We start from the raw sequence: 26192 nt of genomic DNA on the forward strand, positions 1-26192 counted from the left end.
TGGCTAAATATATGTGACAAAAAACATTTCAATGTGTTACCTACATAAGGATAGAATAAATTATTTGTGGCTATTTATTGGGAAAAAATCTGATCACATGTTCTTTACCAAACAGGAAACAACAGGGATGCTCTTACTGAGTCTTCAGTGGTAATGGCTAAAATACCTTTTCAAATCAGCACTGGTAAAATATGAAGGATGACAGATCTTAAGATTGCATCAGCCTGTCCTACTTATAAAACATATGCTAAAATACAATCAGGATCCTTAAAGAACAATACTTTAAACTATTTCAATCTAAATGACATTTTTATTCTAGTTTTAAGAAAACAGATGAAGGTGCAAATTTGGAATTTAAATAGAAAATTCCCATCCCAAGACTGGCAGGAAAACATCAAAAGGTTAAAGCTTTACCATCTTAGTTATAGAATCACACAATCATAGAATATCCTGAGTTGGAAGGGACCCACAAGAATCATTGAGTGTAATCCCACTGGCTCCACGTATTTAAATGTGTGCCATATCAGGTCAACAGAGTTCTAAAAATTTTGAAACAAAAATATTCTAGCTGAAAAAAAAGCAATTAAAATTAACACTTATATATTTCACTAATAACATGAAAATTAACACTAATATTCAAATGCCATCTAATTGTAGCATCTAGCCAATGAAAGAATCCTGGCCAGTTCTTTGTGGAAGCTGACCCTCTAATTTTGTGTTGTAGTATTTTTAAGATGGGAATGGACAAGGTGAAACATTTCCTGAATTATCTTTCTCACTATTTCAGTTTTGTCTTAATCAAAGTGTTTCGTATCTTCTGAGAGCCTGCATTTTAGGCTACTTGGCATTTCATGAAAACAAATCTTTTTCTATTACAATATAGAATGGTATTTCCAGAATTATGCACACTAGAAAAATATTAGTTGGTGTGGAAGAATATACAATAAGATTGTCAAAGATGATTAACTGGACTCACACAACAAGTGCTACCACTCAAGAATATAAAGTCCAATGTGCATATTTAGAACTGAAGCTGAGGACATTCCTTGCCAATTTAGTTAATTACTCTGCATTGTTAACTAATTAACCCAGGTTTCTGCAACGTAGATGCTAAAACAAAAAAGTTAGAATAGTTCAATCAAGTTTCTGAAGGTATTTCAGTCCATGAGACCATTGCCTTAACAAAGGAAACATTCTCCTTAAAGAAGGAAATTTTGGCTCTATTACCTGAATTCCTGAATTAATAAGAATAATAGAAAACATTGATGAAATAAATCCCTAGCAGATACTAAGATGTTTAACATCCATTGATTTTGCACGAGAGGTAGATGCTTATATACTTCAAAGAATACAGGTTCAGAAAATGACTTAGTGGAGAATGAATGGATCTAAGGAAGATATTCGGGCAGGTAGCTAAAGCAATCTTCATGAAGCCCTCCTAGCTATTTAATTGTGAGATTAAGAAATAATTACAAAACCATTGGTGAAAACACCAAGTTCCTATGGCCTAAATAACAAAGATGTGGAAGGAATTCTGTGGGATGAAGGAATAGCATACTGCCTACACAATAGAAATAGCTGAGTTTGAGAACATGGGAGAAGTCTTGGGAATGCAAGTTCAGAACATTGAAAAGGTACAATACCCTAGTTTCTTTTACATCTATAAGATGGTCCCCTTTCAGTACTTTCTAGTACTAATATCTGCTTTCTTTTTTTGTTATTCTTTTACAACTTTTCTCTTTGCAAAAGAGAACAAAGCATATATTGCTTTCTGGCTCGGAGCTCAATAAGAGAATTCTTGTGGGGTGTCAAGTTGAAGTTATTTCTTACCTCGTATAAATTAGTCAAACTAGTTTGCTCTTGATTGGCATTAGATACAATGCCAGCTTGTTCTATTTAATTTCAGCAGATTCTGGACGGATTTTGCTGGTTTTCAATATGCTACCAGGCAGGTAGTTTTTATCTATTTATTTAATTATTTATATATATATATATATATATTTATATGCTTAGGCCCGATTTATAACTGTATTAGTAAATGATGCAGGTTTAAACTCCCTTTGCCTTGGCTGTTAATACAAAGTGACAGAATTAAAATTTTATCATCTAAGCATATGAAAAATCACGTAGGCTGAGTAGACCTGAAACCTTTTTACAGATACCTACACTGAATTTGTTTATCTCTATTTACTTGAAAATTCTACTTGATTTTGGAAAATAACCTTTTGCCATTGATACGTGTATGAGCCTGATGATATTTAGCATTATTATTATTATTTTTAAATGAAAGACAATGACCTACAGATTTTTACAGTACCTCTTGCCATGCACAACTGCCCCAGGGTCCTCAGACTTCGCTTCCAACTCCTGAACTTCATCTACCAGTGTCTTAAAAGTAGCTCTTTTTACCCTGTAATACAAAATACTGCCAGATTTACTTTTTGAAAGTAAAAGATCACATTGTTTTAGCACTTATCTAAGCATTCAGTATAAAAATCCTTTTTTCCAGGTAACTGAATTACACTTTAAAAGAAGAAATATAATAAAGCAAGTCTAAATAATATATTTATCAGCTGCTCTTGCAAAGCAGACACAAATATTTTATTTTTAAAACACATTACAATTACTGAAGGATTTAAAATTAATAGCATTTGTAACCAGGTTTGTCTAAAACAAGGTGAAAAACAGTTTTATATAATTACCAGAGCTGATCTTTATTTGCTTTTGTTATAGTAGTAATTAGAACACACGCTTAAAGTCAGTATTTTTTCCCATAAACATCAGCATTTCTGTACTCACACTTTGTATACTACATCAAAAAGTAAAGCTGTCATAGGAATACATAAAAGTCCCATCCAAAATACTCCAGAGCTGAACATCATAGCTGCCTGGAAAGAAAAAGCACAAAATGTGTTGAGGTGATGATGAGAACTAGAAAAAAATAACAACACACAAATAACCATAGAAATATTAATGACTTGATTGAGGGCATCAAAATCAAGTTTAAATGAACCTCTGATGTAAAATACAGCTTTAACACCTTTCTAAAATCCCTTGACATGATACAGAAATCCAGCAGACTGTAAGAACTAATTCATGTTAAGAAGCTGGTAGAAAGATCATGCTGCTTAGCAATTTGAGAGAGGGAGAACCTACCCCTCCACAACACTGTTCTATACCACTATGCTGATTGTAGACATTTCAGATTTATTGACCCCCTTGCTCCCGTTCCCCAATCTTTGTCAATACATCATGAGTACCATCTCTCATTTGCAATCAGCCCTAGCAGGTATAATGAATACTGAACCTTGCTATGGATACTGGACACTGTTACAATCATTTCACATTATAATTCAGATTGAAGTTGAGCTATCTCCATTGTTCCAACACTGCTACAGGTTCCTGTGCAACAAACTACTTAATAATGAGATGTAACAACTAATTATAAATTAAGGCAGTATGCAACTTCTTAACTTAGTGTTAAATGAAGATCTAACATGCTAATGCATGGTGAAATACTTGCAAAACATGTTACTGTTCTATGTAGTTGTATGCTTCCACTTTTATACCCTGTCCTACATGTATATTACTACATAAATATTTCTTTTTATAACTTGTCTGTTAACATACTAAAAACTAAAAACAAAACAAATATCGTAACACATGTACATTAAAAGAAAAAAGCATTAATCGACCCTTGTAATACAAGTATGGCTGCAAGGAATTAACAAAGCATATTAATGACAGATTGTTCTGTAGACAATATTCAAAATAATTTTGTAATGGAATTAATGCACAGAGATTGGAAGTAACATTGCTACAACAGTGATACCCTTTGAAATCTTTGTTTCATTACTGTGCGACTAACTCCTTTTAAGGAAATTTAAACCTTAGTACCTGAGTAAACAATCTGAAATTTTACTAATATCAATGAGCAGAAAAATGAAGGTAGCTTGTGGCAGCTGAAGTCTGACTTCTGAATGCACATCCCTGAATATTTTAGAATTATACTTGGTACGTTATGTGTGTAAAAACAAAAATGAATTATTTTCAGAATAAAAATCTCTTTCGCATACAGGCAAAAACTCTTATTCGTTTTGTTTTTGTATTCAAACTCCTAGTGATTCTTTGTATTGTATCTGTAAAGTATTAGTATGTATTTGAACTTAAAGTCTGGTAAACTTCTGACAGCTATAGGACATAGATACTGCCCTGAGATTTTAGCAATTATTTTTGCCAACAGCTGTCAGCAAAGGTATAAATACTGAGCAGTGACAGGTTCAAAAAAACCCAATTCACAGCTTCAAGGCAAAGGGGGGGGCGGAGAGAGAAGGATATTTTTCTGTCAGGATGTGAAGAAAATGTATTTACACAGTCCTTTTATAAGCAAAACAAGACTTATGACATACATGATTAAATACTAATTTCCTAAAACAACAGCTAAACAGCTAATAGGAAATGTCTATCACAACTACGTTTTGCAATATCTTTTCTAATTAAGTAATAATTCAGAGAGACTAACAGTTTCCGAAACAAAACCAAAATGCAAAAAAAAAATGCAACTTGAATGAATTAGAACTGTTACTTCCTATTATTAATAACATTTTGGTAATTTCTAGGAACACAGCTAAGAGCTGTTCTAGCATTAGCCTCCCTGTATTAAATGTTTGCTGGTGAAACAGCAAAAGTGATAATGTAGGTCTTAGGATGTTAATTCTGACCATTGTAATGCTAACTATGAATGAAGGAACAACTGGCGCCTACTATTCAGTCCATCCAGCCTTTGGCTTTACAAATGAACAACATGAATTGAGGAAAAAAAAAGTTTTTCTGTGTCATATTTGAAAGCCTGTCAGATTTTTTTTCTTTTACAGAGTTAATCCAAACCTAAAAGATTTAAAGCCGACATTCGCATTAAAGACAGAGGGCCTCTTTGTATTTTTTGGACGAAGAGGGGAAAAATAAAATCCCACAGAGGTATTTCCTTCCTTTCTGTACAAGAAAGCTCCCCCCTCACTCTGTAGAAAACATTTTTGTCTCTAACTTTTCACATCTCTCTACACATAGGCAGGTCATCTGGGAAATGGCAAACCAATCCTTTTCAGACAATGGCACTAACAGGAGCAGCCTGTTCTGGGGCCGGACTCTGGCTGCCTCTGTTCGTGGTTTACAAATTGTTCCTAATGTGAGAGATTTGTGGTCTATGCCAAGTTTTAGGCCTTGTGAAACCAAATGGAATCTGCCACAAAAGTGGCTCCCAGGGGAATTCAGAAGTAATCCAAAATGAGAGCTGGAAAGCCTAGGTTATTGTAGGACTAACAAATCCTGCAGGGAGGATAAATAATTTGTTGTCTGCATAGCTCATATTCAATATTAGGACTTTCTAAAAATGAAAGAAATTTGCCTGTTCAGATTTTTATACTGGTTCTCTCTCTCTCTCTCTCTTTTTTTTTTTTTTTTTTTTTTTTTTTAAGTACTGAAAATTATCCACTTTCGTGATTTAGCGGCAGATTAGAAATCGTGGATGTAAAATATTTTTAATTCACAGATGTATATGTACTATTAGAAAATTACATGCCAAAACGAACAGAAAATATTTCCTTTCTCTTCACTATGAAATGTTGTGCTGAAATAGCTATCTCAGATTTTAGAAACGATAGTCTTCTAAAAGCAAAGAGAGAGATGAAAAGAACAGTTGCAGTTTATTTCAGGTACCATCTAAGTACATACCCTCTCCCTATAAACCAGAGACTATTAAAATAATACCTCCTCAACATCATCAGACCAACTGTTTCTGTCCTCAACAACCTACAGAGACTACTTCACTAGTTTTAGTTATCTGCACGTGTTTGTCTTCATACATGTCAAAATACTTACTGTTGTAATACTAAAACAGATTTGCATTTAACTCCCAGGGCAGTGAACTCCCTACAAGGAGTTATAGTCATGCCTGTAGTGTTTCTTTGCTCTTTAGAGTTTAAAAAACATCTCACAGGTCCCATTCAGTAGAAACTTTGCTCATTAGGTATATTAAAAAGGCAGTCATCCCATATTCTGAAAATGCATTCAAAGGCAAAACAGAAAGTAGCACACAGTTAAGAAGCGGGTAACTGGATATTTGCAGGCAGAATCTCTAAGTTTTTACTTAAACAAATCCCCTGTGAAACAACAACAACAACAAAAGTACAGTACATGCCTTCATTTTTTCCCTAGCTCCTCGTATTTTCTTCAGCTACGGATACAACTAGCCCATTAGCGAGACCACTGATTTTCCTCACTGCAGATGGGTAATAAAGGGTGAAATGTATCCCTCAGAGGGATGAATTATGGTCCCAATTACATAAACACAAATAACATTATGAATAATAAGTACATATATAATAAAGCTCAAGGACACATGCTATAACTCCTGAAGCTTAAAGAAGCATCACTGTGGTGACACAGAGTGTATAAACATAAATGAAAACAGACAGAGCAATACAGAGACTAAACTGAGACTTAGGTCTGTCATCTACAGAAGTGTCCTTAGTGCAGCCACTTTCAATTAATATTTTAATATTCTAAGTATCTCTTGGAACACATCCTGCCTTTTCCTAGAGAGTACCTTCGTCACTCAGAGCAAAAGCCAGCATCGTTTCTTCTAGTCCAAAAAATATTGGATTACTCCACAGAAAGTGGAACAGCAGAAGACATCTATTTCAGTTTTCTATTCTATCATCCTTTCAGCAAAAATAAACATTACCCTGAAAGCACAGAGAAACTTAAACCTGGCTCTTGGGTAACGTTTATTTTGAGTGAGTGTTCTTGTCATTTAACTGTTATATAAATGGATGCTTTAAAAAAAAAAAAAGTGATATAAGGGTCTAACTGTATGAGGTAGTTGAGGTTTGTGGATCATCAGATTTGCATTCATCTCTAACCCCAGTAAAGCACTTGAGTCCAGAAAGAGATTAAATAAAAGACTGAACCATTTTAGATGTTCTTGTGACTAGCTTCGGAGTGTTTGTTCTTTTTTTTCCTTTGTGAATTCATTGATACTTAATTCTGTCCTTGCATTTTATGAAAGCCTAGGTTATATGAAAAAGTATTTATCCTTTGAGAAAGGATCTCAAACCCATAATGGTAAATTTTGGTGCCAGGAATAACTGTTATGAAGAGACGTTATCAGTTATTATTTCTGTTGACTTCAGACAGAAATTGGGATGAAAGTGCTTTCAAATGCAGAAAGCAAGAAAAGAATAAAGAAAAAAAAAGCCTTATAAGAAATATTAATACTTGGAAATTTTTCCCAAAAATCTAAGAGAAAAAAGAAGTTTCCCAGAATTTAGGAAGAGAAGCAAGTTTTTTTTTAGCAAAAGTTTGACAAAGAAGGTTGTGCTGCAGTGTGAACTAAAAGCTCTGAAAAAAAAAATCAGAAAATTAAAGAAAATTAGCCACCTGGTTTTGATGCTAGACATGGTAGAAAATTTTTGCAAGTTGCGATTTGTTACATTACTTTTAATGGTGCTTGTAAGCAGAGAGTGTAAATTATTTGCAAAGAAAAGGCTAGATTTTCCTTTCGCCTCAGTTGAAAAGTTTCTATAGGGGACCCATCTGAGTTGCTTGAAAGACAACATATAATATCTAGCAAGGGGGATGTAGAGCAACAATGAACAGATGAATTCTGGTGGTTCTACAGCTTTGTTACCAGGATGTGGGCTATCCAAATTGTAACAGGAATAAGGAGTAGGGAAAAAAACAAACAACTGGCTAACTCAATATAACTACACCAGGTATTAGACATTTTTCATAAATCTGGAAATAAATTTTCCAGAGATCTGAGAATGAAGTGACTTCAGTATTTGTTTACCTTATGGGGTTCAAGACAACTTTTAGAAATACAGATTGTCAACTGAATTATCTCCAAAGACACCTTAAAAGCAAGGCAGAGTGCTTCTCTTTTTTCATTAAATAATTTCAAGGGAATCATTACTTTCTGAATGCTGGGGTCATTATTTATAGTTCCCCCTGTTAACACTGAGGAAAAAGCACTATCAAAATTTCCTTAAAAAAGTCATTCCAGCTTATTTACTATGCTGAATTCCACAGAAGTTATTAAACTAATACTCATCTGTTTTTAAAGATGCAAGTGACAAGAAATATCCATTAATAGCATCTCTGACTGCTGAAGCAAGAACACAGCAAAGCACAATCACTAGGTTCCTGGAGCTCATCAGCGACAATGTCCTGACCCAAGAGAAACAGAAGCCAATGAACAGAAGTGGACTGTCCAGCCTAGAGAACACAAGACTCAGGAGGTATTTACTAAAGTAGACAAATGTCCGAAAGGAGGGTGCAAAGAGGACTGCACCAGGCTATTTCCAGTGCTGCCCAGTGACAGGACAAGAGATAAAGGGCACAAACTGGAATACAAGAGGATTCACCCAAACATCAGGAAGCACTTCTTTACTGAGCACATGAGGGAGCACTGGCACAGATTGCCCAGAGAGGCTGTGCAATCTCCGTCCTTTGAGATCTCCAGAAGCCACCTGGACATGGCGCTGGGCACCCTGCTGTGGGTGTCCCTGCTGGAGCAGGTGCCTCCAGAGGGCCCTGCCAGCCTCTGATTCAAAGATACTAGAATACTAGCTTGAATACTGACTTTGCTCTCCATTAGACTAAAATAAATTCCTCTGTCAAATCAGATTTTAGACAAACTTCTCCTTTGAATACCTGAACGAAGAGCTGTTCATGAGAGTTTGAAATATTTAGAGTTACATTTATTTTTTTAACATACAAACACACACACACAAACCAACAAAACTTCTGTAAGGGATTAAAAGCTGAATATTTAATATTTTAACAAGTATAAATCCATGTAAGTTTGCCATGTTCAATAATAAAGACAGAAGCAAAATTTAAAGAACTAATACTGTTAAAGTAGTATATTCTAATTTATCTTTTCTACAGCTAAATCACCCAACAAGGGGTTTTATTGTTTTTCACAAAGATTCTGCAAGACTCAATCAAATAAGCTGAAATTCTGTACAATACATGTTTTGTTCCTTAACTTCGATTTCTGTTAATTTTATATAATCCCCTGGGTCAGACAGAGCAGAAAAAGATGGGGCTCTGGAGAATTTTAAAGTGCACTTCTACAGTATCACAATAAAATTAAGAAGTTCTGCAGATACTGAACTTTTGATTTTAATCTCAGTGTCATACTTCTTCTTTCAATATATAATTTTAAGCTATTGTATTAATCAGACAGGTGTATAAAAAAGGCACATGTTATCAAACCCAAAAGAGTCAGGAGTTACTAGTGTGAATCTCACAAGTTGTTTTTTTCTCCCCTCCGCAATTAAAAGTTTTCAACTCAAAACACACCCACATTTGTTTAAGCAAGATAACTTCACCACCTTATAAACTTATCATTTTTAATGCAATTAGTTATTGCAAGAGGACGACACAGACAAAAATACAAATCCACTGGATCATAGATTTGAAATGCATGTTGTTCAGCATCACAGATCAGTTTTCTGTGTATTGGAGAGTCTCAAAGGAAAATACCTCATAAAATATGAAGAGATTTCCATTTACTTTTACATATTTATGCAAACTATGTGTGGTTTCAAAGTGAGAAAATACTGCAAATGTGTTTAAAATACTGAACATACAATCCACTTCTTCTCCTTGCTAATATTATATGTGAAAGAAAATTATATCATCATAGAAGAGATTCATATAGTTACTTATTTGGGTCTACAATGAAAATGTTCTTTTTGTAGTCTGTAGTGGCAATTTTTTCCAACTTAAATGGCATTCCAATTTCAGACCAGGTAAATCACAGTACTGTGAAATTAAAGAATGAATTTGAACCCATGTCATTGTCAACAGTTTGCACCACTAAGTTAGTATTACATGAAATAAGCAGTTTCTATGTATAATGCTACAATTTGTAGAAAACAAACAAACAACACAGAAATTCCCTTCAGCATGTTTTATCTGATCAGGCCAAAGCAAAATACACAAAAAGCTACAGAAATACAGGTGAGCTTGTTATCTTAAGTTCTACCAGATGTACTTGGATAGTTCACTTCAAGTGTGAGTCATAACTTGAAGAAATTTGACAAACAGCATTTCAGTTTGAATACTTATGAGAGGCATGGATTTGCTTCAGTGAAACACAGTGAATTCTGCCCTGCCTGTGAGGAAGCTTTCAGGATAGCACAAAAAAATCAAAAAAAGGGGTTCCTTCCTGAGCCACAGTATTTGTCAACAGGACTGTCTTTGGCCACACAGAATACAGCTCAAAAAGACAGATAAGATTTTAAAATGAGTGCTTAGGAGACATCATTCTGATGTTAAAGACTTCTTTCTTAGAAAGAAAAAAACACAACCAGAAAGCGACACCTCAAACAACTGTGTGCATGTACACGCATCTAAAGCTACTATATATGCATATATGCATAACCAAGCACACAAACTCTTACTAACTAAATAATTAGATCCATTTCAAGTATGGATACAGTTTTATCACAGCAAATAAAGGAATTTGGATAGATCAGATTACTTTGGTGTTACATTGAATCCAAAATGTAAGAGTATTTATTTTTTGTTGGTAGAAAACTCACTTTAAGAGCAACAATTTTTCAAAGTTTGTAGGAAAGGCATTCCTTTCAACACCATCTTTTATTCGCAATTCCAGAGATGGCACCCGTTAAGTAAAATATTCACCTATTTGAACAATGAAGTAGCCACATTTATGTCCTACCAAGCATAACACATTCTGTTGTTCCCACTGTGCTACAAAGGTTATTCTGTCTTAAAGAACAACCAGACAACACACAAACAGTTTTGACAAATATCTCTTAAAAACAACAACAAAAAAAAACACAAACTCCAGAAACATTCTAAGATACTTCTTCTAAAAAATACAGTTTATAAATACGAAGAAAAATGCTTAAGTATGATAACTTTAATTACTTTAATTTAGAATAATGTACATAATTTTTTTTGGAGTAATGGAGGCAACAAGATAACATAAAATTCACCTTTACATAGAGGGGTAGAGGTTATAATAGACAGGAAAACCAGCATGAAATTATATAATTTCAAATTCATTTTTTCCATAGGTGTCCTAGTACTTAAGTCAGTTCCTTGTGTTTTCCATTATAATGTAGCAGTCACGTAAATGACTACATGTTATTTTTCCAATAACTACTTATGTGGGAGGTGAGAATAGTGGCTCTGATTTACATCCAAGCAAGGAAAGGATATTCATTTAAGTTTCCCACATCCTGCACGTTATTTTGAATTGCTGAGTTAAAGGCATCCACTCTTCTACTTGGTGTATGGCTTAATTTACTTGATAAGCTTTGAGAAGAGAACCCCTGAGAAGAGTATTGTTCTGAAACAAGCAGGTATTCTCAATTTCTGATTCCCAATAAGACTGCACACCTAACTTTTCAGCTCAGGAAATACTGGCCATTCCCAGAAGCAGACATGAGTGTCTGGGAAATTTATACTAAGTGTCAGATGATTCTGGAACTGAATGGATTTGAGAATTTTAAAGTTCCATTGGATTCTGACAGGAAATTGTGCATCTTTTGTGGATTCAGTCCTATTTGCAATAGTCAGAGTATTTTACTCTGTATTTTACAGAGTATTTTACAGACTATCGCAAATAGTCAGTCAGTATTTTACATAAATAGGATAATAAATGAAAGAGAAACCAATAATTACTGTCAAAAGATTAAAGATACATTACAATAATAATGCAGTGAAAGAAGCACATTAATTGAAAAGTAAACATATGCATGATGATCAGCTGCTCATGCAACGTTGTGGCAACTCAAATTTCTGAGATATTCTAGTTTCAAAAAGTTAACAAATTTGCAAAACTGAAGATGTAAGGACAGCCTTAACTGATGTACTACCAATGTACTAACCAATTAACTACATGTACTACCTCATAAAAAATCTCCCACCGACTACGTGCTGTAATTCTGAATTTGGATTCTCTATAGAAAATTAAAACTTACTAAAAATATGTAAAGCAGCTTACTTGTCTAGTCTTCCTTGCTAGACCACATAAACCCAACCTGTTACAGAAGAGTAAAAACTTACTGTACTTTAAATAAACATGACAACCACACTGAAGGTATATAAAAAGCAAACATCTTATATAGCGCTTAGCTAGGAGAAGGATCCAATAAAGATGAGGCCTGTACTAAAAACTGAGACAATATTCTATGCACACATTCGGAGATTAGTTAAAATATACTTTACCTCTCCTGACATATCAGGTGCCATAGGAATGACTGGCCACAAAGAAGAGTAGATTCCAAAAAACACTATCCAAAGTGCTATGCTGCCCCAGATAGCTATATGGCTAAACTGTTAAAAGAAACAAGGAAAGAAAGAAAACAACAAAATCATCACAGATATATCATGATACAAAGATCTTTGCTACTTGGTACTTACAATGTGTTTCTGATATACTGGGTGAAATTTCCATGCCTAGTATTTTAATTCTGTTACTTCAGTTCAGTACTTCAGCTGTTTCTTAAAGCAAGATGATACCTTCAGCAGTAACGTCACTGAATTTTAAACCAATTTAAGCTCAATTACAACCAGTTTATAGTCACTTAATTTTTCTAGTTTAAGGATTATTTTAAGCCTTATCCCAAAGTCCTCATTTTCAGTAGTCAGCATTATTATTTGTATATGTATATTCTGTCTTTCCATGCAGTCACCACAATTTAATTTGATAATGTGGGGAAGACCAGCAAATTATAAGGACATAATATAATAAGTTAGAAGAAAACACAATTATTCATCCATCATGTTTTATTGCACATTTGAGAATATGATAAAGACATTTGCTTACCAAAGTCCAATATGAGGTCTCTAATCCCGCCTTCAAACACACAGTGAGAACCACAAACTTTAAAAAAAAAAAAAAAAAGGAAAGAGAAAGAGAAGAGGGATTCTTACTTAATGGCAATCTTACATAACACATACAAAATTGATTTGTTTGGTCATCTTTCAGGAGAACACAGAATAAAAGGTTTCATTATTTTCGTACTTTATGCGCATTTACTTGCATAAATGAAATAAGAGAAAGAATGATCAATGTCTTCAATTTAAATGGGATTTCCTTAATAATATTCAACAAAGTACTGTGTGTGTCAATGCACCTATGCAATAGGTTTGAATGCACCAATGCATTAGGATCCAAACCCAGGTTAGTAAAGCCAAGTGAAATCATTTCTATGGACCTGCAGAAATTATGGAATGGCCCCTCTGATTTAATAGAACCTGCTCCAAAAATGTAGAACTCTCAGCAGCCTGAATGCAAAATTTTTTTAGACCATAGATAACTGTTTTTTTGCTCTTTTTGGTACACATGTTAAGTTTAGATCTGAGGTTTAAATACCCATTTGAAATTACCACAGTAAAATGCCAGTATAAGATTTAAAAGTACATCCAAGTAATGAGCTAGTAATACAGTACTGACAATTAGCTTCCACTAATAAACTTCATTCATTTTATTTGGAAAACTCTTCATTTATATTAAGAATTTTAAATATTTCCCTTGCCTCCTAGAACTCTGGGAGTCTGCCTTTAACTGAGTTGATAATTGCTGATTCTATGTTATTTTGGTTACACAGAAAGGTTTGTGAAAGCTGTAGTCCACTTAATCAGAGATGACAGCTACACTATAGCTATTGAGGAGATGACTACAACTGTCTACACAAAGACAGGTTTGGAAGATCTAGATGCAGATTCCCTTGAATCTTGCAGAATCACTCTATACAGTTAATTCCTTATGGTTTTCTTGCTCCCTACTCCCCTTGATGCAAACTAACAATAGCTCACTGAATCCTACCAGGAAACAATATATTAAATTGGTATTTTGTACAAAACATTGAGTTACAAAGACCTCTCAAGCATATTTGTGCATGTATTTTCATGTTACACTACTCCTATTTGAAATTTATGTTTTAAGAAGTAGTTCCAAGACAAGATATGAATCTGTGTGTGTTCTGGACTTTGTTTGTGGATCCAAAGAACCTGTATTAATTGCTGAATCCCTTTCCTACTGATTTTTGCACAAGTGATGAATGTAGACTTCTTAAAAATCTATTAAAAGCAGTAAGAAGAATGAAGGGTAACTTAGCCTTATTATTTTGATTTCCCAAAACAATGAGTGACAACTATCAGTGTACATACAACTTCACATTGCAAATTTTTTTCCCCCCTCAAAATTTGAAAGTCTCTCAAATCTTCATGTGTGCTCCAGACCTCCTTGAATTCCGTCCTGTGCAAGGACAGGAATATGTCAATTGCAGTGATCATCCCTCCCAGAACTTTCAATGTGAAGGGAAGGAAAGTGCAGAACCTAGAAAGCAATTGAAAAAGAAGGTTGTTCTGGACTTATAACGGTGAAATAATGGTTTCTTGGGAATTCTTGGCCATTCTGTAGGTAAATAACAAGCCATTAGATTCTTAAGATGGTGAAATTTCAGCTCTCCAGGTTGAAAACCAGTTATAGAAAGCGACAGAAGAATTGCACTGCCAGTTGTGATCTCTGATTCAGCATTTATGGATACAGCTTGACAAAGAGTACTGTGCAGGTCCATGTTACTATATTGAAACTATTGGAAGTTAACTGATTTCCAAGGCAGTGGAAATGTTACTATAAATCTGAAAAAGAAAGCTTTACTGTTTATGAGTCACCCAACATCACAGATGACACTCAGATGTTCTCCACTACCCTAAGATTTCAAGACTCAGCCATTAGTTGATGGGCAACAGTCCAAATGACAGCACTTTTTGGATGTTCAGTTCCATAGCATCTAGTGTAATCCACTAAACTCTCAGTACAGCATACGCAACTTGTTTTCTCCTGGTGCCAAGCCTTGCTTTCAGAAGGAAAAACAGCAGAATTACTATTTAGGATAAATTTCTGAGATCATTTCAGGACATAACTTCACCTGTGGTTGCAGCGCTATGTTGAGTAATTGGGTTTAACAACAAGTGTACAGTGTTAATCCACTACATATGAAGGCCACTATAAAGGATGCTTTAAGGGTGAAAGTGGATGCCGGCTGTCAGAAAACTTGGCTCAGGTCCTAGGATAGGTGTAATTATGCAAGTCATGTATACATACGTAAAACTCACAAAATAAACTAGCTGAACTGAGCCAGGTTGCAGCTATTAGGTAAAGTAAACAATGAAACATCCATAGGGTCCAAACCTGGTGCAGAGAATCTCTCTCCCCAAGAAAAAAACATTTCACTTTGAATAATAGGTTGTTCTGGTAGATACTCTTTTGAAGTATTTCCCAATATTGGAGAAAGCAGTGGCAGACAAATAGATAAATGACTGACTTGTAAACTCTCTGGTGTTACAAGATCATAATACAAATAGGTGATTTACATCAGTTGAGCTACAACTGCCTGGACTGAGCTATGACAATGACTGTGACCTTACATCTTAATAAAATAAGACTTGCACAGGAAACACACAGGATATTCAATCCATCCCTAATGGAGATCAGTTCATCATATGATAGACTACATGATCAAACATGACTACCGCTGACAAAATGTGCTATGCTTGCCTTTTGGGACAGGAAAAGTATAGAGTGGGTGAACTTCTAGCAGAATGTGTTAACAAAGAGTTCTTCAATGTGGCCTGAAACAAACAGTTTAAAGTCCTTGTACAGCCTGACAGAAGAAACATTTTATTTTAACTGCCACACCAGTACAGAATACACAGATTGGGCTCTGGTTATTTTCTTTATGTTCTCACATGGAAGTAAAAGGAACAGGATTGCATGTGCCCTTGCTAAGAAGGATGATGGTACTCTTGGATGTATTACACAAAGTATTGCCAACAGTTCAAGAGAGGTGATCCTTCTCTACTCAGCATCGGTGAGGCTGCACCTGGAGTACTATGTTCAGTTCTGGCCTGCTTGGTGTAAGAGAGACCTGGACATATGGAAAAAAAGTCCATGGAGGGCCACCAAGATGTCCAAAGGACTGGAGCGCCTCTCCTAGGATAAGAGGCTGAGAGAGCTGGGGCTGTTCAGGCTGGAGAAGAGGAGGTTCAGAAGAGTGGGGGGACCTTATCAATGTGTATAAAAACCTGAAGGGAGAGTGCAAAGAAGATGGAGTCAGGTCATTTTCAGTGGTGCCCAGTGACAGGATAAGAGGCAATGGGCACAAACTGGAGCACAGGACGTTCTGTCTAAACATCAGGAAGCACTTCTTTACTGGGAGGATGAAGAGCCCTGGCACAGGCTTCCCAGAGAGGCTGTGGAGTTTCCTCCTTGGAGATGTTCAAAAGCCACCTGGACATGGTCCTGGGCACCCTGTTGTGGGCGTCCCTGCTTGAGCAGAGGGGTTGGACCAGATACCCTCCAGAGGTCCCTGCCAATCTCAACCAGTCTGCACTTCTGTGAAAAATTAATTACATTCAACTTTGAAGAACAGAGGAGAGTGAGCACAAGTTTAATTCTGCTTCTCAGAGAGTTTATGGAAAACCCTCACCTGTTGGTTAAGACTGATATCTAATAACTGAGAAACAGGTATTTAGCTTCACCAATTTATTCAATGATATATAAAGATTAAAAGAAAAAGCAATAATGACTAATAAGTACAAGTGTAAAAGAGGATTGCTGTTAGGTGTGAGTCAAGTGTAATTAACTTTGGTACTTTGGTTGCCTTGAAAGAAAGATCCTATGTCCTAGTTTATTTCCATGCAGCTATACCTTTCTTTCAAGTTCCTATTATTAATAACAGAAGAAATACAGAACTTCATCTTCTTAAGTCCACAAACCAGCTCCACATCCAGTAAACCAGGATTTCTCCAATGAGGAAACTTACCTTAAATTAAGCAGTGTATTAATTGGGGAATTACAGTTCCTGCTATTTCAAAAATAGACAGTTTCCAGTAACAGATAGACACATGTTCTGCATCTTTATTTTATTAAACTACTCTGTTTTGGAATCCGGAATTAGAATGCAAAAGACACTTCAAGGTTTTTCAAAAAGTCACCCAAGTATTATTTCTTATTCTTAAGGTACTACAGTGATTCAAGTCTTCCATAGAGAGGATTACAAAAACAAAAACAAAACAAAACACCACAAACACAACAAAACATCTCAGTAAGAGTTAAAGATAGAGCCAATAAAGATAGTCAGCTGATAGAGCATTGTATAACTGTAGCAATACTTACAGTATAAACAGTTTATACTTACAGTATAAACAGTGTTTCCCAAAAGCAGATAATCTGAAGTTTTACCATTGCCAAATACAGTACCTGGGAAAATGAAACAGACACTTAGGTATCCACAACAGCATTAAATATATATGAACTCTTAGGTATCCACAACAGCATTAAATATATATTAACTCTTATTTTTGGTACAAAAGAGGCAGCAGCAGCTTCCACGGGGTAATAGCAGGGGATGTCTCTTTGAACTGTAGTAAACAGTAGGGGATATACAAGTTTTACAATTTTTAGTACTTTAAAACTTTCAGTGATTTCTGGAATTACCCTAGAAATGGGAGCTTTTCATAACATAATATACCAGTATGAGTGATATCATACCCAGTAATAATTTGAGTGAATTTTAAGTTTAGAGATACAGTATTTTACCTTCAGAAAGGTATGAAATGCAACAGCGTACTTTGTACCATATGAATAAACAGAAGATTTAAAGAATTGGATTTTCACTGGTTCTGGATATTTTGGTATAGAAACTCATCTTTGCTCTTTCTGCAAATCAGGATTTCTGAAATTAAGACTAAAACCAAATATATATTTGGTTTAATATATAATATATATAATATATATTTTAATATATATATTTAAAACAAATATATATTTGGTTTTAATTTTTGAGGTGCTTGTTGTTTGGAACATTTTCAAAATCTACCTTTAAGCTTCAAACAGAACTTATAATGACTGATAAGAGCGTGAGCTGTTCTGATCTCAGTTCAGTGACAGTTCCTAATAGATATGGGACACTATATTACTAAACTATCTACTGGGAATTCCTCTTTCTGATTTAAAAGTATTAGTCTTGCTAAACTTGTGTGTTCAGTTCAGAAATGCTTTTAGCACTCAAGATTGCTCCTATACTGCAACCAAACCAGAACATTTTCTCTGCTGTAGAGGTCCTAATCACGTAGATATTGCTTTTTTACTTCCATCGTATAAAAATATAACAAATACTCTTTATGCAGGAAGGAACAAATGTTGTGATAATGCTGAGAGAAAAAGGAGGGATGTTTTTAATACATCTGTTTCGTGCAAAAGATGAATAAAGTGGTGTTTTTTTTTTTAAATCACTGGATTGGATAGGCCAGAGGAAGGCGCCAAGCTGATAAAAGTGGTCTATAGCTGAAAACATTTGTTTTTCCCCACCATCCTTACCCTGCATATGGTGTATTAAAGGTTGCTAATTAAGTGTGTTTTCATATTTGTGTTGTGTATTTTGTCAGCCTTGATATCATCTTAGCAGATGCTTGAAATGAAATTTACTTTAGTTATGTATGAAGAAAGCTCCTTTCTAATAGCATTTCTGTGATGCTAGTTTACCACAAAAGAAAGTTCTCCGATTTATTGAAGAATAAATTAAAATAAACTCAACTCTGGTGGTACTCATTGCCTTCCTGGCACTTTACCTATTTAACACCTCTCTTTGTATAGACCTGCACACCATGAGGAACAAAAGGAGTTCTGGAAGCCTGAAAACAAGGCTGAAAACATGGCTAATATTACAGCAGTTAGAGGGGCTACTTTTACGTATAAATTTGGCTTCTACCATTTACTGCTATGTTGACAAAATTGCATCAGAATTTTCCGTTAAGATTTATGTCCTTGTTGCTTTTCATATCCAGCTGATACTACATGGAGTCCAAAGACTCTAGTTTTATGTAGTGTCCAGTGCCTAGGTCCAATGGAGCAAATCATGACAAACAATTCTTACAAATCCATAGCTATTCTCTGATCATGTATTTCTTTGTAGATGTTACCACAATGCACACAGTTTGAAATTTTCCACTTAGTCTCACTTGTCCCTATCCTTCTTGTCTCTAAAGAGTAAACAGAAGAAAACACAAGAAGGAAAAGGCTGTGAGCTCTGGAGGATTTTCGTGATCTTCTAGATTTTCAATGTTCTAACAATATCTGCTCAAATTTGTCCTCTGTTGCTTAGCAATATATACCTAGCAGTAAAGAGCAGAATGAAATAAAGCAGAGAAATAGGCAGGCAGCTGAGTCTGTTTCCATAGGTGGGACTACTAGAGCTCAGCACTCATGGACTCAACACACGAAGCTGTGCTATTCCCCATTCTTCCTCCATTTCTTCCTTTTCTCTCAGAATTGTCCTGCACTTCACTAAAAAAAGGTAGAAGCTAATTAACTGTTGGCAGTAATCCCCTTCCCTGGTGAATCTCTGATGCTTGTAAACTCTTCCTTTGAGAACTAACAGTATTCTTTGTTTCTTCTTTATATACGCAGTTCTGTCTCTGATGACTATCAGCAGCTTCTACCCTGTGTTCCTCTCTCTGCCATGCAGAACTTGTGCACCAGCTGGTCCCACAGTGTACACTTATAGCACACACCACGTACACAATCCAAGGTCTCATTTCTGCTCCTCTTGCTCACCCAGCCCTTCCCTAGGAAGGGAAGAGGAAGGCAAGGCATTTTTTTCAGACTTTAGGAGAGCCAGTTGTTGACTGTCAGCAGGTCATGGGCTGCAAGCCTGAGGGGCCTGCATGGGAGTGCTCTCAGGAACCCCACAGCCTTATCCAAATATCGCAGCTTTGCTGTTCACATATCAACTCCATTCTGCATCACTGCATACACTGAAACATTTCTGCATTATGTAATGCATCAATCTCTAATGAGGGTTGGCTACAGCTTTGAATTTGGATTGTAGTTTGGATTTGAGGCTGTGGTTTTAGCATATAAATTAACATTTTGGGACCTCCTTTTTCTTGGGCTGTCTATGACCCTCTTCATGGCAATCAGCTGCCACTAAACATGCATCCAAATGGCTTTTTAGAGAAAACAGGCTGCTACCTACTTTCTGGTACCTATCAGAAGTCATTATAGAATACTGAAAGAAGTTTTTCCTTTAACATTTTTGGGCATAAGCAGCTGTGACCGTCTCATTCTTTAAGGTCAACCACGTACAGTCCCTACAGTTCCTAATGCCATTCCTACAGTTCCAAAATGTCCATGAAAACATTTCTGTCACCTGTACCAGAGCAGACTGCCTGGTGGTTATCAGGGAAACTGAGACAACTACTAGATGTACAGAAAAGTTGCTGCATACACACTATTGTTATTATTTAAATTGAAATTTTTCTACAGTGTGGAAGCAAAACCAGCCCACCCCTATTGGAGCTCCCATACCGACAAGTATTCCCAGAAACTGGAAAGAGTGCTTTCAGTCAGCTCTAACAAATATGATACATCTCCCAACTGTCCCATTTCCTTCTGCATTTCAGGTGCACGTATGGCAGCTGAGTGACAGCACCGAGCCATCATAGATGTCCCCCTTGCACCTGTCACAATCCTACTGATACAGATGTTAACTAATGGGTTGTTATGCCCCTGAAGTAGCAGGAGAGATGGTTTACATAGGCAATAAAGGCTTAGAAAATACAAGAGACAATGCAAAGGACTGTAGTATTTTATGATTTTTTAAGTACTTAACACAGATTATTACATAAAAATCACAGAATCACAGAATTGTCTAGGTTGGAAGAGTCCAACCTCTTACATAATTAAATAACACAACAATAACATAATTAAAACATAATTTTCTCCATATTGTTTCAATTTACTTCAAACATATTCATATAGTTTTATGTACATGATTACATGTACGTAATATTACTCCTACTTTTAAACTTATTTTAAGTAAAACATTTTAAATAGACCACATCTGCTTGAGTTCTAGAAATGGTATCTTGACACTTGACCATACAAAACTGTTAGTATTAATAAAGCATTACTAAGAAAAAAGGTATTTAGAAATGTAGTACCTTTGAAGATTTATATTTTTATTTTTTCATAACACTTACCATGCTGGAGGGCTTTTAGTGGAAACCAAAATAGAATGAATGAGTGGAAGAGGCCATTTAAACAATGAACCCAGAAAACCTAAGGGAAAAGAGAAATCCATGAGAACCATTTGCAATAAACTAGCTCTGTGAACCCTGACCTTTCTTTTTATCTGTGTGTTAGATTCACAAAATGTGTTTCTGTCAGGCCACCACTGTGAAGTAATATAACTGACAGGCACTTTCTGCCTCTTAGCTCTTCATGGGTCATTTGTTTATTTTTTATGTTTTGAAAAAAAGTGTGTATTATCTCCTCCTTTTAATTTCAAATCAGAAGGGAAATTAAAATGTATGCATATGGGAATACCATCAGAAAAAATAAGCTAAACCAGACAACTGGAACTATTGCTGCATTCTAATTAGGGAACTAAAATTACTTCAGTTTTTATAATTTACATCTTGTGTAATAAGAAATAACAGAACAATAACCCCAAGTTCTGTGTCTACCTGTCTACATATTTCCACATGCAAAGAAATCAGAAAAGGACAAATAATTATATCTTCCTAGGATTTCTCCTTACAAGCTCCATTCTTGAAGTGCATAGCTTCATCATATTGAATTCTGTTTAATGTGTTTGCTAAATAATTTGAATTTCACTTTCAAGCATATTTTATGTTTTATAAAAAGATCTTTCAATAAGAACTGTATTAAGTTTAAGCAGAAACAATCTACTGATGCTTTCTACAATATATATCGTACAAAGATATAAAAAGACTCAAAAATATGTAACCTGTGTTCTTCAGGATAGCAATCGTTTTTTCATTAGCAATGCATTTGACAGTCATAGGCTTTGTTGTAACTAACTAATGTGTATTATGAGTTAAGGTGTTCAAACAATTGAAATTAAGTTGCCTGCCTCACAACATTTTCCACAACATCTCAGCCCTTTGTTAGACTATACAACTACACTAGGCTGAATGATCCAATTTACACTCCAACACTTTGCACATTTGAACTTGTGCTACTCATTAACCTTTGTCTCTCCCTCTTGCTATGTCATTACCAGAAGTTTTTATTTGACAGAAAGCACAGGTGGATGCAAGAAAAATTAGTTCTACTTTTCCATTTTCCTGACCAATTCTTATTGTCACATGCTAATCCTTTAACCTCTGTCATGACCTCGTAACCTTTGATCCCTTTTACCATAACAAACATCTGCATCAACATTCAAGGCAGTCATGTTTCCAAATCTTTAACACCAACTATTCAACTTATATAGCTGGGAATTTTGTAGACATTTACTCCTAATGAGCATTGTATGGGAACAGCCTCAGAATTTCCAATGAAGTCAACAATACATCTGTGCAATAATAAAAATTGTATTAGAGTTATAATTTAAAAACAGAAAATCCAACAACTGTATCTCATGACATACATTATTGTATTTAAACTATCACAACACAGAAGTGGCTGTAGCAATGGACTATGAAAAGTCTTATATTTGTAAGTCTTATGTCACTGTGAAGTGACAGAAACTATTCCCTGGTTTCCTTACAATTTTCAGGTTTGGTTTTGTGGGAGAAAGGAAAGAGGAAGCGAGGAAGAAGAAGAATCTAACATGCTTCTGTGAGTGGGGATAGTTTAGATTAATAATTCTCTCCAATTTCATAATACGTTTGGCACAGACATGAATCTCAGAACGCTGCATCAGCTCTCCACATCTACTACAAATCATCACTTATAGGCATTCAGTTTAATAAGTTTAATTCAGTGACAAACTAAAAATGTCTCCCAAGTACATTATATAATGACATTACTTCGAATGTCCTAATTATATGTAGAAAAATCAAATTAAATCAAATTAGAATGAGCTCATACAAACATCACAGTATTCATGAAATTGCAGATTCAGGAAAAAGTTTAATTCTTTTAATACAGATTATTTATGGAAAGGTCTAGAGAAACTATGCATATTTTATATATAACTCCTACATTCTTGTCCAATTTCATATCCAAGATGAATGTTGACTATTTTCCACCCAAAGTGGCCTGATTTTTTTTGATCCACGGTGATGCATTTTTAACTGCCCCAAGTTTTTTTTCCAAATCTCAAAATTAAACCGTAAAATCACAACTCCAAATTGACAAAGAATAGTACGAAGTCCCTCCCTTTACAAATCTAATGACAGTTTTTATTGTCCTCTGCAACACTTCTCCACAGGCTTCAGCAATCCATTTCCATATAACAGTACAAATACATACACACCAATGACAGAGAGGTCTAATCACTTCTGCCTGTAGAAGACAGCTTTATTGCCAGCAGAGGAAAAAAAAATCAGAGCTGAAAAAAATGCTTGCTGTCTCTTTCTAAAATTGGATAAATACAATTTGTATTATTTATAGACAAGTCTACATCTGGAAACAGTAGCAATAAAAATCCTCTCAATTTTTAGACTATGAGAAATAAAACAGATAATTATACTGAATTGCCATTAACTTCTGCTTTAATTACATTTGATTTTTTTTTATCTACCTTGGTATTAAAGTCCAGTGCATTTTGGGAAGTCTTATATAACTCGGGATATTTCAGCATGTTTTCTTTCCGGCAGGATCTCTCAAATATTCCAAGAGTTAGCGGTGGCATTGCTGTAAACATCTAGAATACAGATTAAAAAAACAAACAAACAAACATATAAAACTTTAGAGGTGAGGACTTGCTTAAGGATCACTTGATAGTTGCTTACTCAAGAAACTTTTTTCATAATTATGGTCCAAAATGAAAACACAAAAATTATCTTACCACATTGTAAAGACCTATACACCATCTTTCAAAAAGAATTTGTCCAGAAAAGCCATTGACAAAAGCAAACCAGATCTGAAAAAGAGGAGAACCGTATTACTCAAATGTCTTACAAGGTCTGATAAGCAGATTTTTCTTTAGCTTCACAAAAAGGGGTATTTCTAGAACACATTTACAACACAGTTGAGAATGTTTTGGTTTAAACCTATATGAAAAAAGTAGTACAAAAATGACTTGCTTTCAGAACAGATGATGGGCAATCTAGTCCAGATGAGCAATTCTAAATTTCTAAATATGAAAACATTTCATGGAGGTAGCTATTTTCAGATGGAATTTTCTATACTTTAAGCAGTTAACAGTAATTTAGCTCACTGCATTTGTATTATATTATAAGTCTTAATGAGTTCTGAGAAACACAGAGAAAATAAAAGAGAGGAAACACCTACAGAAGCACTCATCTTCTAATCATTAACAAACCTCCTAACTTACAGAATTCTTAGCAAGCTGTAGTTTGGAAATGAAAACTATTACCAATACTCCTTTTTCATAGAAGCAACTCATGAGATCATGAGGCTTTACCAGAGCACTAAATCAACTAAAATGTAACAAGCACTGACTCAGTTACAGAATATTGTAGAAGCAGTTGGAAATCTCTTCTGTTTCATAAGCTTTATCACTTTTTGCTTAATGAATAAAAAATTTAATTTGAAAAGAATGCTGACACACTTTCTCATGTTTTTCAGCACCAGCATACAGCATGACTGCCTTCTTATACTTCTTACTTCATATTTATATTAGTTCAATGACAGAGTGGAGAAGAAGCATGTCACTGTGCAGAGACTGTGCTACACTGCACATTTCAATTGACTTCATTATGAAAGTATGAATTACTAAAAATTAACTGTTTATCAATATATACACAGGCTGGCATCCAGATAACCAGATCCTATGAACAAACTCATATTCTCTTATCACACGGAGGAATGTCTGGACATTTTTGTAAATACTTTGAGATAGAAAAAGTATGGAAGTTAGCAACTATTAGCACTAAAAAGGAGAATAATAATCCAGTTAAAACTGCTGTTTGTATAACCAATAAAAAGTATATATATTTATGTCCAATTATTGGAACATGACATTGTACAAAATTACAATCATTAGAGCCTACAATACAAATATATAAAATACAGTTAAGTTTTAGAAGTCTTCTTAATGCTAAGTAACTTCTGTTGCAACAAGCATTCTTCTTTATTATGTTACAGTGTATTCATGGAAAAAGCAATATTATTTTACAGAATTGCTTTATAGCAGTTGATGAATCAGATTTTTATTAAACCCTGTGTATTTTGATTTTGGATTTTTGAAACAGGAGTTATGATTCCACTGTGGTAAATGTAGAAGACATTTACTAGCAGCATTTTCTCAGCAGTTGAGTAGGAGGGAATGAGTGTTCCTTACTAAACATCAGCAGAAGTTTTTTGGTATTTTACATTAAGCTAAAAGCTTGAATCTAATCCAGAACCTCATCACTACTGTTAGATACAAGTTGTGTTCCTCAATTGCCTTCTCTCTTTTCAACCTTCTGATTACAAGTAGTTCCTACATTATTTTACTCCCAATAGGAAGATGGCTCTTGAGAGGGGAATAAAGGACAGACACCATTACACGATTTACTCCTTTTTAAGATTCTTAATTTGAAAGGGTTTAGAGTGATGGAAAAAGACTGTATTAATAAAGAATACATGACTCAGTAACCAGGCATAAACATATACGCCTCTTTGCTGGTAATTTCTGACAGTTTAACAGAAGTACAACACTAGAAATAAAATAAAATACAACAAGTTGACATATATTTGAGCTGTCATAACCAAGGAGTATCTGTAAAACAAAAACAAAGACAAAAACCACCATGAACTTTCTGTTGTGATTTCGCTATGCCTAAATACATATAGTGAATCTATTCCACATACTCTCTATTACTAAATGTAAGTGATGCTAAGTGACAGTTTTAAAGAAAGACAAGTATTTTAATTCACCACAAAATGCCATATATTAAGTTGCTAACAAGGCTCTTTGAAATGTTATATAGCACTTCATTCCTCAAATACCCTGTTGCTTTCAGTTTTATTTTGTACATAATTTAAATTAAAATGTTCAAGCTATTAGAACTCTGAAAACTGCAGTTTTACTGTAGAGTTGTAAAGAAATCCTGTAACGAATAACATTAGCTTCCTGAAAGCTTAGCATTTACTTTCTTCCAAAGAAAGCACATAAGTTACAGGCATTTCAGTTAAAACTTTCAGTGTAAGGAACTGG

General features: G+C 34.8%; 1 protein-coding gene across 7 annotated transcripts in view; it reads right to left on the reverse strand.

Moving 5' to 3' along the window:
* ATP8A1 (ATPase phospholipid transporting 8A1) overlaps positions 1-26192 on the reverse strand; it is a 109227-nt gene that overhangs the window by 9014 nt on the left and 74021 nt on the right. For all 7 annotated transcript variants that reach the window (XM_068680233.1, XM_068680232.1, XM_068680235.1 and 4 more), the window contains 8 exons: positions 23877-23951; positions 23610-23732; positions 21097-21175; positions 17253-17314; positions 12872-12928; positions 12271-12378; positions 2800-2888; positions 2318-2410 (listed from right to left, as the gene is read on the reverse strand). In XM_068680233.1, coding sequence (XP_068536334.1) covers positions 2318-2410; positions 2800-2888; positions 12271-12378; positions 12872-12928; positions 17253-17314; positions 21097-21175; positions 23610-23732; positions 23877-23951 — 686 coding nt within the window. The remainder of the gene's footprint in view (positions 1-2317; positions 2411-2799; positions 2889-12270; positions 12379-12871; positions 12929-17252; positions 17315-21096; positions 21176-23609; positions 23733-23876; positions 23952-26192) is intronic.

This window comes from Anas acuta, chromosome 4, assembly GCF_963932015.1.
Source record: "Anas acuta chromosome 4, bAnaAcu1.1, whole genome shotgun sequence".
NCBI lineage: Eukaryota > Metazoa > Chordata > Aves > Anseriformes > Anatidae > Anas > Anas acuta.